Raw genomic sequence first — 13357 nt, 5'->3', positions numbered from 1 at the left:
ACCACAACATTTTGATATCAAAAGACTAACAACAGTATCAACACTGCACATTGTTTGTCTTATGTCATAATATCAGAATAATCTCCATTAGTGGCATTGGCCATGCTTCTGAGATACTTTTTCTAGCTAATATTAAGTAAATTAATTTGACAACAGTGTAAATTAATTAAGCTTTTTAATGAATACAAATAATTTTGTGTATGAAGGAAATCACAACCTGTCAAAAGTCATTAAAGATTTTTAAAAAATCACTACATCGCAATTAAAAATGGATTATTGTGTAACAAACAGTCCAGGGAATGTTTACATGTAAACACCAGTAAGTCTTTGCACATTCAAGGTAATGCAATTAACAGTGCAGGTCCCTTATAATCATATATTATTTAGCTAATATTTGCATTAAAATATGAAAGAAAAAAAAAACTCAGCATTTAATTAATTAAGATTTCACAGGTACCCCAAAAATTCATATTACTATTAGATATACAAACAATTGCAGTTGGTTTTAAATTGAACAATTATTGCACCATTTACCTGATCATGAGGAGGCATGAAAGTGCGAAATGGCAAGTAAAAGAAAAACAATTTGTAATTGCTTAGAACTTCAGTAAACTTTCAATAATGTGAGTGTTTAATATTAAACAAACTCAAATATGATTTGTGCAAATCATTTTGCACAATGATTTGAAATGGTGCGATGATTTAGAAAACATTTGCAAAAGTCTGCAAATAGTTGCACTGAGAAGCAGCATGAAACAAGCTGTCTGAGACGAGGAATGAAGCCATATTATCACGTCATGGGCCTTTCCTTCACTGTCCGGCTATGGAATTTGGCTTTTGAAGCCGTAGTTCAGTTCAGCCCCTCCGCTCAGAAACAAATCTATCCCAGTACAGAAAGTGGCATCAGCTGCCAAGAAGAGGGCAGCTAATCCGCTCTCAGTCTCCGTTCCCATTCGACCAATCAGCTGTTGAGTAGAAATATGTTACTAGAATATATTCAGCAGAACACCATTGATGATTTAGCCTTATGAACACCTACCTGAGCATTTTCTCCCCCTTTAATAGTGGCAGCAGCGTCCTCTGTGCGGCCAGCAAGCTCCTTCCACAGAGGCGTCATTATATTGCTTGGAGAGATGCTATAAAAGAGTTTGAATGTTAATAAACAGCATGTTCACAGATGGAGATTCAATTGGATATGAAAGAGAAAATCCTAAATACTTTAGATATAAATGAAAAAGTAAGGGAGATTGGGTGTAATGCCACTCACCAGTTCACTCTCACTTGATAGCGACTCTCATCCACAGCCATTGCTTTAGTCATGGCGGTGATCGCCCCCTTGTGCATATACGTGAGTATTACTGTTACTTCCAACTTGTAAAATGATCAAGTAAAGCACTCAGGACAAGCAGAGAAACTCACCTTGGTTGCCACATAGGGAGCCGCATCTTTCTGACCTATTGAGGCGACAAGGCTGGACAAATTGATGATGTTTCCTTGTGTTTTACGCAGATATGGCAGCGCATACTGCCCCAAGGTAATGAAAAGAGGTTAAAAAAAAAGTTGTTCTTGCACAAGTAAAGAGACCAAAAGTTTTTTTCACGTCACTTCCTTACCTTTGAAGTAAGGAAGTAACTGATGAGGTTCAGATTAAGCAGGTCTCTAAACTCTTCCGCAGTGGTTTCATCTGTGGTCTTGTGAGGGGGGTCTGACAGGGGATTTACATACAGAAAACAATTTATTTATTAATTTATTAGACAATTTATTTAGAAAAAATATTTATTTTAATTACTATTTTGTAAAAAAATAAAATAAAATAAAAATAATAATAATTTTTCTCCAAATAAATTCAAAAGTCCCTTGTTAAAATAAAGAGTGTAGAACAAATAAAAAAAGTTTAAAGTAGAAAAAAATAACAAGGGTGAAAAAAACTTCGACTTACGCCACCCAGCGTTGTTCACCAAACAGTCTATTTGTCCAAACCTCTCCATCGTCACATTGATTAATCGCTTCAAGATGACATATGACAATAAATGTAATGAAACAATGCATTTAGAACTATATGACACATTTGTTTTGAAAAAGTCCTTATACATCATGTAAATGTAACCTACACTGTAATTATACCTATTTTTAAAAGCTTAACCCACAAAACAGCACAAAAATCGTTTATACATTATATTTGATATTATTACTGATCTCAAGTTTTACATGGAAACCTTTTCAAAATTGGGGGAAAAAAACCCTAAAAGCATAAATGTTGAACTGCTAGTTAATTATTACGATTATTTTATCCATTTCCTCTGCATTATGTGTTTGCTCTCATGTAAATACAAGTTTAAGAAGAAACAATACCTTGATGTCGTCCTCTTTTGTCAGGTCACATGACACAAACGTGCATGACCCAGGTCCTTCCTCATTCAGCACAGACTCAAGAGACTGGCCAGCAGACAGCTCAGCTGACAACCGTAGAAAAGAAAGAGAAAATGCTATTGCATTTATTGGCGAAAGAGACGTATAGTTAAAAGGCTGTTTAAATCAATCACATACTCTCTTGTGCGCAGAACACAACTTTGGCTCCGTTTTGCACTGCAAAGCAAACACGAAATTAATTTTACTCACTCTCTCTTTACTTTCGGTTACTCAATGGAAAGAAAAATATTACAAACCCTTACCAAACACTTTAACGATGCCCCTTCCAATGCCTCTAGTGCCCCCAGTAACGATGACAACTTTGTTGACATAACGCTGAGCACAAGCCATGTTACTACTTTATGCTTCAAATGTAAATAATGTCAAGTTTCTGCACAGGCTGACACTCGAGTAAGCTGTTTCTAATGAACTAAAATCATCTGACAGAGAGAAGTAGTAACCGATGTCATGTGTGTGTCAACTAGAGATGATCGCTTCCTGGACGAATCGATATTTTGAAGCTATTTTAATAAACTTGATGAACCGGTTCGCCAAATCCGTCTTGAAATATGATCCTATTCCGGTTTCCCCAGCTCTTCCTAACTCAACAGCGGTGCTCCAGCAGACTGAGCTGAACTGAGAACAGTCTCAATCGGACATCATGTCTGAAGCAGAGCCGCTGTAGAAAACTGAGCATGCGCACTGGAGTGTGAGGTTTGCAAACCATGCGGCTGTATTTTGTAAAACACTTTATATATATATACATAACTTTATAATTGATACAAAAATTATTTTCGTGTTTTATATACTTTGTGCCAACCGATATTACCAAGTAAAAAAAAAAAAAACGCGAACACTATCAATATAAATATTTCCACAAAAATCATCAGTGTAATATCCTACTGACTGAGCTAGAGTTGCACAAAGGAAGTAAGAGTCACTATGAACTGATAATACAGGCGTGCGTGAATGAGGAAACGAAATGCAAGTTTCTTTGGGTTCTCATGGATTCTGTAATAAGGTGAGTTGATTAGTAATAGTTTATTCACTTTATATGCGTTATATACATGATATCATTGCATGCATTTGGCGCTTTGAAAAACTTGAATGAGTTACTATTGGGCCAAAGGTGAGTAACACGTCGACTTACGCCACCCAGCGTTGTTTACAAAACAGTCTGTTTGTCCAAAGCTGTCAATCAGATTAATGGCTTCAATGTAAGAAGATATGACAATAATAAAAATAATACGTTTAAAACTATGTGACATTTTAGGCTACGTATCATAAAATGAAAAGTACTACATCATCATTCAAATTATTTTAAAGCAATAATTATTATGATTATTCACAAAATAGCACGAAAATACAATAGATTTTATAATACTGATCTCAATTTTATTATGGAAACCTTTTTAAATATGGATAAAAAATTAATCGTAAAACCATAAAATGTTAAACTGATAAAGCTTCTTAATTTTGTACTTACTACTACTATTATTATTAATAATAAGTGTAGTAGCAATAATGAGTATTGTAATTATTATAATTGTTATTTTACAACCTGAATTCCGGAAATGTTGGGACGTTTTTTAAAATTTGAATAAAATGAAAACTGAAAAAAATTCAAATCACATGAGCCAATATTTTATTCACAATAGAACATAGATAACATAACAAATGTTTAAACTGAGAAATTTTACCCATACAGTGTCAACAGGAACATCATATAGCTTATATACTTATAGTTTTGGGTGCTAAGAATTGAAGGTAAAGAAAAAAACATATTTCTAGTAACTTTTTTAATAAAGAAATTATGAAGAATAATAAAACATTCAGCTTTTTATTGTTATATTAACTGAGATTTGAATATTTGTGGAATATTGCATAAACAAAAGGAATATTTTTTAAATTCACAATCAATGCTGCATGACTATTTTAATGAACTGCAAAAGAAATACACAAGTGACTTGAAAACTGTAAAAAATAAAAATAAAAAGTTACAATTTTTTGATACACTTATATACGTGTACATGTTTTAAACAAGAAACCCAATTTATGTCATTATTCTGTATAATTATCTTTAGAATTTTTTTATATTCTAAATAATTCATTATTTGTTTCTTGGCAGAAATGCTGGGGTGGGATAAAATAACAAATGGCAAAAACCTGTCATTCATACGTGGAAAAAAAAAGAGTTATATATATATATACATATATATATATATATATATATAAGAGATAAAATGAGAGAGACAGGCATTTTAAGGTGGTGCTGGTGTGAAGATGTTTGGGACAGTGAGCTGATGAGGGGACGAGGGGCTCTGGATTGAATTTCAGCATGACAGCATTCCCCAGCGCTGCAGTGAGCGTGAGAGGGAGTGAAGACAGTGACCTACAAACAGGTTTAAGTGTCTGTACTGCACTGACCAAGGGGAGGACAAAGTTTGTGGTTTACGGTACAGGAGAAAACACCTCCTGTTGGACTCATAGGGTAGAGCGTCTGGCAGAAAGGGGGGACAGTAGATACACAGCTCATGGTGTGGTGCAGGTAGGGAAGAAACACGGATAGCGTGGGGTAACTATTCTGGATTTACGGACACTAGTGGCAGAGGGTAAGTGGAGGAACAAACAGGGTGTCTTCTCAGAAACTTTTCAGAGACCCAAACCTTTATATTGCTAATACCAAATTTCAGATTTTTGGGAGTTATTTACTTGCAAAGGATTGTGATATTTTTGTTGAACATTTTTCACCCCTTAACTTCACTTAAGTCTTGTTTTATACTTGAGGCCACAGGTTGTTTTGCTGTCTTCATATAAACCGGCTCTCTAAACAGGGACAGTTTTATAGTCTTTATTATTATTATTCATTTATTTTTTTTTATTTTATTGTATTTTTTTTATTTTAGTCTGAAAGTCTTGTAGTCTTTTTCTCGGGGTGAGGGTCAAAGTGGTAATGGATCTGTCTGCAGGAGTCAACACAGGGTTCGGATAGAGTACATGAAATGTTTGTATATGATTTCATGGAACGGCAGGAGAAGTTTCTGCAGAAGAATTTAAGTATGTATACCATGCATCTTCAGTTACATAACTGGAACAGGACTGTATAAATTTAACAAATCTTTGTTGTGGAGCAGTTTATTGATCTATTAAACATTTTAATTAAACACTATATTACTTAGAAAATAGCTTAAAGTATTTTGTATTATAAACCTGATTTTATTTTGATATATTAAATAAAATTGTATTACAAATACTCTGTAAAAATTATTTTGATGTAAATTAAAAAAATATTCAAGAAAGTACTGTTTCAGTCTTTCTACAATACGTGTTATAGAAATGTAATGATAGCAAACAAGATGTACACAATAATTAAGGAATGATATAATGCTGAAATATATACATATTTACTTATTTGAATAATAAATAATTAGACACAATAGCAAATAAGTGCAAAATAATTTAACAATTTAAAATCTTTACTTAATATTTAATTACAATTAACTAAATACATCTGTAATCAGATTTCAGGTGATATTGAAATCGACATTATAGGAGAAATGACCACTTTTGTTAGTGTTACATCAGATTAATACCATTTGTAGATTTCTACAAACCTTTGACTCCTGGGTTCATGATTGGCTGAAATGACTGTGTTTCTATCCAATATAACAGACTGAGTGAACAAGAAAGAAGAAGAAGAGATGGACAAAGGAGGAGGAGGAGGAGGAGGAGAAGAAGGAGGAGGATCGGAGGAGGGTATGGAGGTCAAAAAACAAGCAGAGGAAGAGATCAGTGAAAGTGACAAGAAGCTCAAGGACCAGCGCAACAAGGCAGAAAAGGGTGACAAAGAGAAGGGTGAGAGGAAGAGAGAGAATCGAAGATCTGGTTCAATGTGGAGAGGAGGCTGGGCGCTGTCCGAACGACTGGCCATCAATGTGTCAGGCATGCGCTACGAGACACAGATTCGAACCCTGGCCCAGTTCCCTGACTCTCTGCTCGGAGACCCTCAGCGCCGCCTGCGCTACTTTGACCCACTCCGAAACGAGATCTTCCTGGACCGCAATCGATTCTGCTTTGATGCCATCCTTTACTTCTATCAGTCCGGAGGCCGGTTACGGCGGCCTGCCAACGTGCCTCTGGACGTCTTCATGGATGAACTGCGCTTTTATGAGCTGGGAGAGGATATCATGGCTCGCTTCAAAGAGGATGAGGGCTTCCCCAAGGAGGAGCCTCGACCCCTGCCAGACAATGAGATCCAGCGCAAGCTGTGGATGCTCTTTGAGCACCCTGAGTCCTCTGGAGGAGCCCGCATAATCGCCATCATCAGCGTGATGGTGATCGTGGTCTCTATCCTCATCTTCTGTTTGGAGACGCTGCCTGACTTCAGAGTAGAGAAGGAGCTGAGAGAGGTGAGAGGAGCAGTGAAAGACAGGCCAACGTTACCGTGTCTGACTCAACAGTACATAGCTAACATGATTTACACTACTGTGTGACACACATAGTTGAAGGACACTAAACACTAGCGAATTGTTATCAGTTGATATTCCTATACAGAAAATGCAGGATTTATTCTTTTTTTTTTTTCATTATAGTACACGTAATGCACAAAACACAATATGACCAACAACCTCAAGCAAAGCCATAGTAATAAGAAAGAATGTTAGAATGGCTGTTAACATGAAGCAGATGGGTATAAAGTTTAAAGTATAAAGATATAAAGATGAATGAGCATATTACATTAAATCAGATTTATTAATAAATTCACACACATCTCTTTGCTAAGAATGTTATAAAGAATGCATGTCATTAATCATATTGTGAACAATTCAAACATTGATATGTTTCTTTCTTTTCTTTTTTTTTTTGGACTTCATGAATTTTAATCCAAATTTAATAACTTGATCTTCTGTTGAAACTAAAGACTTGTCTCTGGTGATGTACTTCTCCAATTATTAAAGGGATAGTTCACCTAAAAATGAAAATTACCCCATGATTTACTCACCCTTAAGCCAACCTAGGTGTATATGACTTTCAGATGAATACAATTGGAGTTATGTTAAAAAATATCCTGGCTCTTCCAAGCTTTATAATGGCAGTAAATAGTGGTCAAGATTTTGAAGCAAAATAAAGTGCATGAATCCATCATAAAAAAAGTGCTCCACATGGCTCCAGGGGTTAATAAAGGCCTCCTGAAGCGAATCAATGGGTTTTTGTAAGAAAAATATCCATATTTAAAACTTTATAAACCGTAATCTCTAGTGTCCGCTAACTGTCATACGCATGTTCACGAGAGAGTGGCGTTCCAGCAGATGACGCAGGACGTAGAGCCAGGACATTTTGTAATAGAACTCTGATTGTACTCGTCTGAAAGAAGAAAGTCATATACACCTAGGATGGCTTGAGGGCGAGTAATTCATGGGGTAATTTACATTTTTGGGTGAACTATCCCTTTAAGTTCACATAAATCCCACCTCTTTTTATAACCAAACTCTTTAAGATTCGCCTTCATCCAATCAACAACTGAAGGACAGAACCAAGTCCCCACCCTACATTTTTTTTTTTCGTTTCAATAATCCGTTTAATTAGATGTATGTCTGCTACTTCTGTTTTGTTGCATCTTTCATACATTGCATTACTTATTATATTTTTATTTTTAAGTATTAGTAGCTATCAATAACCATTTTAATGTGTTTTAGTGTGCTGTGTAAATGTACACTGCATACTGAATTTCTATCAAATGTAAAAACAATGTTTATTGCTAAACGCTAAACTTTTTAGAACACAGAGGCATTCTTACTGACTATAGGCCTATACAGAGTCACATACAAATGTAAAAATGTGTACACATTTCAAATCACACATAATAATAGGGTACGTTTAAAGTGTGAGAAGTTGCAATAAAAAAATTAAAATAAAAATAAAAAAAGAAAGCACAGATGAAAAGTTCAGAAGCAGTGTAGGGTTATTGCTGAGATTATTTTAGACGTGTCGTTAAATCTGATACACAGATTGGGAGCAGAGACTCTGTGGGGGTTGGAAAACAGTCAAGTGACGTGTCCGTGGAGAGATGTTAGCGGCGGCGTACACAGATAGAAAAAAGGGAAAGAGATGAGAAATGACAAGATGACAGGTGACAGTATGAGTGAGGGAGAATAGAGAGATGCAGGGTGGGTTAGGAGCAAGGAGGGAAAGTTAGTAAAGAGTATCAAATTAATTTCCCAGCAGCGACCCAACTGCTTTGGCACAAGACCGCAACCTCAACACGCCGCCAAAGCAGCTCAGTAATTCTGCATGGATCAGACAGTCAACGACAAGTAAACTAAAGCGGGTGAGAGAGAGATTGTACATTCTCAAGTTTCACCTTAGAGATCTGAGGCGTTATTTTTAGAGTAAGGACAACCCTTTAGAGCATATTAACACAGATACAGAAGCTTGTATTAATAAACAGACCCCCTCGAATGCTGAAATAGGAATGGAAACACACTTTCACAACATCTTATGATGACTTTAGCAAAATCTAAATAAGCACTACGATAGGGAACACTTAATAGCCAGCTACCCCGAAACGAGATCACACACACCACACGTGCATACAAACTCACATCTCACATGTCATATTTTCTAATCTCCTATCTTGCTATTCATAAATCTGTTTTCCATGCAAACACTTGCTTAACTTTGAGTCATATGACTGGAAATTTAAGTAAGGCTATACGTGTTTATGGATACATATTTGAAAATACCCCTACTCTGGTTACCTCTTACATACTGATGTGGTTTGTGCTCGTGTACACATTAGACTAAGTCATTTTTTTATGTAGTCAGAGTGATAAAGAGCAAAAATGACTGACCTTTGAGTGAAAGGTCATGTACTGTGACCCTAAAAGCAGAATGGGACATTCAGCTTCACTCAAGAAGTGGGTGTCAAATGGGCAACCAAATTGTTTCAGTCAGGCACTTGTTAGGCAACACATGTTTGGTCTCAAGAGTAGTTTTAGAAATTATCTTTCTATATTAAACAGTTTTATTAACTTAAAGGTACAGTGTGTAACACTGTATGTCCTCTAGCGGTTAAAAAAATAAAGCTGCATGCGTCTTGCAGGAAAACGTTTCGCTTGTGCTTCGACTCTGCTCTGCTCTGCATGGATGTGTTTTGTGGCACCGAAACCTTAAAATCTACATTGAATAAACTAAAATAAACACTTAAATCTAAAGAAGGTGTCACCATATGATGTTGTTTTGACTTATTGCAAAGACTGATGTTTTTTAATAAATTATGTAATAGTTTAGGCCTACATTACACTGCACATAATTGCTAGTCTGATAAGGTCAAACATTATATAATGAATTCATGTTACTGTTAGAGATCTACATGGCTATCTATCTGTTCAATAGAATATACCTGTTAGGTGAGATTAAAAAAAATTGCTGGGTTGCTTTTTAAGCCTTTCAAATCTCGGATTCTCGCACCTCTGGAAGTCCAATTCAGGTTTTATTACAAACGCCATTGTTTTCTCTTTTTCACTGCCTTTTTTTAGCACACATTTATGAATCGTTCACACCCACACCAAAAGCATTAAAGGCGACATAACACACGTTTTATCAGATTTATAAAAGTAATATACAACAGTTGAGCTCCTGGAGGCGTGGCGTGGGCGGAGCTAAAGAGTCAGGAGCGGCAAAGCTTTTGCATAGGGACCGTCTGCAAACTGTGACATCGACATAATTTCCTTAACGCTGGGTTCTTTGGGAAGCTGAACAAGGTTATCTTTCCCTCGCAACCAAAAACACACTTGTTTGGCATTGTTGTTTTGCGGTCAAAAACGAAATGTAGCTAAAATCCTTCTGGAGCAATTCCTGTGCCGGCGACTTCCGTAACCCAAAGGAAGCGCTCGCTCTTACTCTCACTCTTCTTTTATGATGGCATGCAGGGCCATGCTTAAAAAAATATTCCATAAATGGGCATGGCCATTTGTACATTTTATGGGTCTTGCTTCTGGTCTCTTTGCTTCCAGCTATTTTTAGCTGTACAGAACTAAGTACTGCAAATGGTGTGTCTTACCAAATTATTTTAGTGTATTATCTTAATTATGAACACACTGGTTTGTAATGCCAACAGTTTTACCATTTACTGCTCGTTGTTATTCTTCACCTTATTTCCCTATAGCAGCTAATCAACCGAAAGTTTTACCTCCGCGTTTAGGAATAAGGTGGATACAATCCCTGTATTTGGCACAAAAATACTCCATCATATGTCCAACAAGGTTTTTGAGACTTTGGTCATGTTTAGCGCACGGGAATTCAAATCTTTAGCAGTGTAAATAAGTCAGAATGCATGAAATAGCATTAGACATCCCCTTTAACTATATAGTAATAACGATATAGTTTTAAAATGAGTTCTAAGTTTAAAAGAATATATACTTCATTATACATTTTTAATTTATAAATTTAATATATACAGTTTTTACAAATGAGGATGTCCACAAAAGGTTTTGTCAGATTTAGCTCACTTCTGGTTAAACTTTTTTTTCCAAAATTCCAAAGTACACACACACACACACACACAGAGAGAGAGAGAGACAGTGTTGCACAGTAAATTAACCTTCATCCTTACCTCGCATTTGTAACAAATCTTTCCATTGCGGGTCAAAATGACCCGAAGGCCTAAAATGAAACTTTTTTAATTTTTTTTTTGGTCCAGAAAGCTTATATTGATCCAGTTTTATAATTTTTTTCTTAATGTTTATTTAGGTTTCTTTAATCATTGTTTGGTGATTTTTAAGTTCAAGTGTGATGAAATTAAATAAAGAAATAAAAATAAACCCCCACAGTTTTTTCGACATTCCATTCATTCCTATAATCGGGTCAAAATGACCTGCTAGGGAAGGATTTGTAAAAAAATTTAATTACAGCCACATAAATCCTTGAATCCACTCAATTTTGTGTGTGTGTGTGTTCCAAATTCAAGTAGAACAAAAGTCACAAAGTCTTGTACCACTCAGATGAACACTCAATTTAAAAAAAAAAATTCAGGGTCAAAATGCACTTTACACGCTAGCTGTGATTAGTATGTTTTTGAATGTCATATGATTTTATCCCATTTCTGTATCTAATTTCTTATCCTTGTCTTTTTTCTTTTCTCTGTCTCTTTTGCAGCAAATGGCATACCAGGCTTTCCTTGCCGGAAACAATAGCTCGCAAATCCCAATGTCCTCTCCCTTCCAAGATCCATTCTTCCTGGTGGAGACCATGTGCATCTGCTGGTTCTCGTTTGAGCTAGTGATGCGTTTCACCTGCTCTCCCAGCAAGATGTCCTTCTTCAAGGATGTGATGAACATCATAGACTTCTTCGCCATTATTCCCTACTTCGTCACGCTCGGCACGGAGCTGGCCAAGTCTAAGGGCGCGACGCCTTCCATGTCCCTGGCGATCGTGAGGGTCATCCGTCTGGTTCGAGTCTTCCGGATCTTCAAGCTGTCTCGCCACTCCAAAGGCCTTCAGATCCTGGGCCAGACGCTGAAGGCCAGCTTGAGGGAGCTGGCGCTGCTCATCTTCTTCCTCTTCATCGGAGTCATCCTGTTCTCCTCGGCCGTGTACTTTGCCGAGGTGGACAGCCCGGAAACGGCCTTCACCAGCATCCCAGAAGCCTTCTGGTGGGCTGTGGTCTCAATGACGACAGTGGGGTACGGCGACATGTACCCGGTGACGGTGGGCGGAAAGCTGGTGGGCTCCATGTGCGCCATCGCCGGTGTGCTCACCATCTCGCTTCCCGTTCCCGTCATCGTTTCCAACTTCAGCTACTTCTACCACCGCGAAATGGAGTGTGAGGACAACCAGGAATACACACACATCAGCACCTCCCTTTGGGAGGAGGAAGAAGGTGGGGAAGAAGGAGAAGAAGGTGAAGAAGGGCCTGGGGAACAGGGAGACCGCGTTCCTCTCGAAGGAGGCACGGCCTATAGGGGGATCTGCGCCCCTCTTAATGGGACTCTCCTGGCTGGGCTTTGCGCGGGACAGACCGGAGTGCAAAGTGTAGGGAGCGTTTACCCTCTGGTCACCCAAGTCTGAGAGACTGGAGATCAAAGTGGAGGAATGAGAGATGGAGGTGGTCCTGTACCATGTTTTAAGGTACACTGCCTCTCTGTGACTCACTGAATATATGTGGATGATGGGAAGGAATAAATGCAAGAAACAGAAAACGATTGATGAAGAGGCTGAGAATGTACAAAATGCAGATGCAGTATCCAAAGGAAAGGTATGAAGAAGTTACAAAAAAACATTGACTTTCTATCTATAATGCATCTTTAAACCGCTTTCCTAACGTTCCGGTAACCAAACTTTTTTGACACCACAACCTTTACACTGAACTTTAAATCACTGAATGTATTTATTTGAGAAACTATTTTTATCTATTCAGAGAGTGGCATCTCAGTGCGTTTGCAAAAATAACTGAGGATAACCTGAGCTGTGTTGTGCAATAAAAGCGTTTGCATCTTTGCTTTAAAGATCTTACTGGAATTGTTGACGTATGTGTTATCGGACTTATTCGTAGTAAGAAGCGCCATGCGGTGTCATTTAAATGTCATGTATTTTGTCACCCGTGTTGCAGCCATGAATGTGCCAGGGATTTGTGTGTCCCGATGAATGGATAAAGTCGTAAGCATCATTCATCTGGAACAGTTTTGTGTTACTGCTGTTCTGACATTGTTGAAATGCTGTGAATGATAGATGTGTGTGTGTGTGTGTGTGTGTGTGTGTGTGTGTATTCAAAGGCTTTTTAGGAAAATATGTACAGTAATACATGACGTGCGTGTGCTCCATGAATTGTGTAACGCTAAGCCATGTTTGTGTACTATTTATTAAAATTTTTAATCACACAAAAATCATACTGAAGTAACTCAGTGTACTACAAAAAGAACAAACAACCTGAAAGCGGAATCCTCTCCAG

At 37.2% G+C, this 13357-nt stretch overlaps 2 protein-coding genes across 5 annotated transcripts; one reads left to right on the top strand and one right to left on the bottom strand.

Annotated features, from left to right (window-relative positions):
• Positions 1-158: 158 nt before the first annotated feature.
• Positions 159-3062, bottom strand: hsd17b14 (hydroxysteroid (17-beta) dehydrogenase 14). Its single transcript, XM_058768574.1, has 9 exons — positions 2673-3062; positions 2548-2586; positions 2353-2456; positions 1940-2006; positions 1614-1705; positions 1420-1524; positions 1268-1335; positions 1040-1136; positions 159-965 (listed from the first exon to the last, which is right to left on the bottom strand). The coding sequence occupies exons 1-9, from the start codon at positions 2758-2760 to the stop codon at positions 822-824; spliced, it is 804 nt and encodes a 267-aa protein (XP_058624557.1). The 5' UTR covers positions 2761-3062; the 3' UTR covers positions 159-821.
• Positions 3063-3250: 188 nt separating this feature from the next.
• kcna7 (potassium voltage-gated channel, shaker-related subfamily, member 7) lies at positions 3251-13223 on the top strand. Of its 4 annotated transcripts, XM_058768566.1 has the most exons (4): positions 4854-5021; positions 5316-5466; positions 6082-6818; positions 11566-13223. In XM_058768566.1, exons 3-4 carry the CDS (start codon positions 6111-6113, stop codon positions 12475-12477), a joined length of 1620 nt encoding a protein of 539 aa, XP_058624549.1. In that variant the 5' UTR covers positions 4854-5021; positions 5316-5466; positions 6082-6110; the 3' UTR covers positions 12478-13223. The 4 variants fall into 4 exon arrangements, with proteins under 4 accessions (XP_058624545.1, XP_058624549.1, XP_058624548.1 ...); XM_058768562.1 differs by lacking the exons at positions 4854-5021; positions 5316-5466 and adding an exon at positions 3251-3430; XM_058768565.1 differs by lacking the exon at positions 5316-5466.
• Positions 13224-13357: the final 134 nt, after the last annotated feature.

Source organism: Onychostoma macrolepis, chromosome 03 (genome assembly GCF_012432095.1).
Source record: "Onychostoma macrolepis isolate SWU-2019 chromosome 03, ASM1243209v1, whole genome shotgun sequence".
Classification (NCBI taxonomy): domain Eukaryota; kingdom Metazoa; phylum Chordata; class Actinopteri; order Cypriniformes; family Cyprinidae; genus Onychostoma; species Onychostoma macrolepis.
Note: the sequence above shows the minus strand (reverse complement) of the source record. Positions and strands in the feature narration are given on the sequence as shown.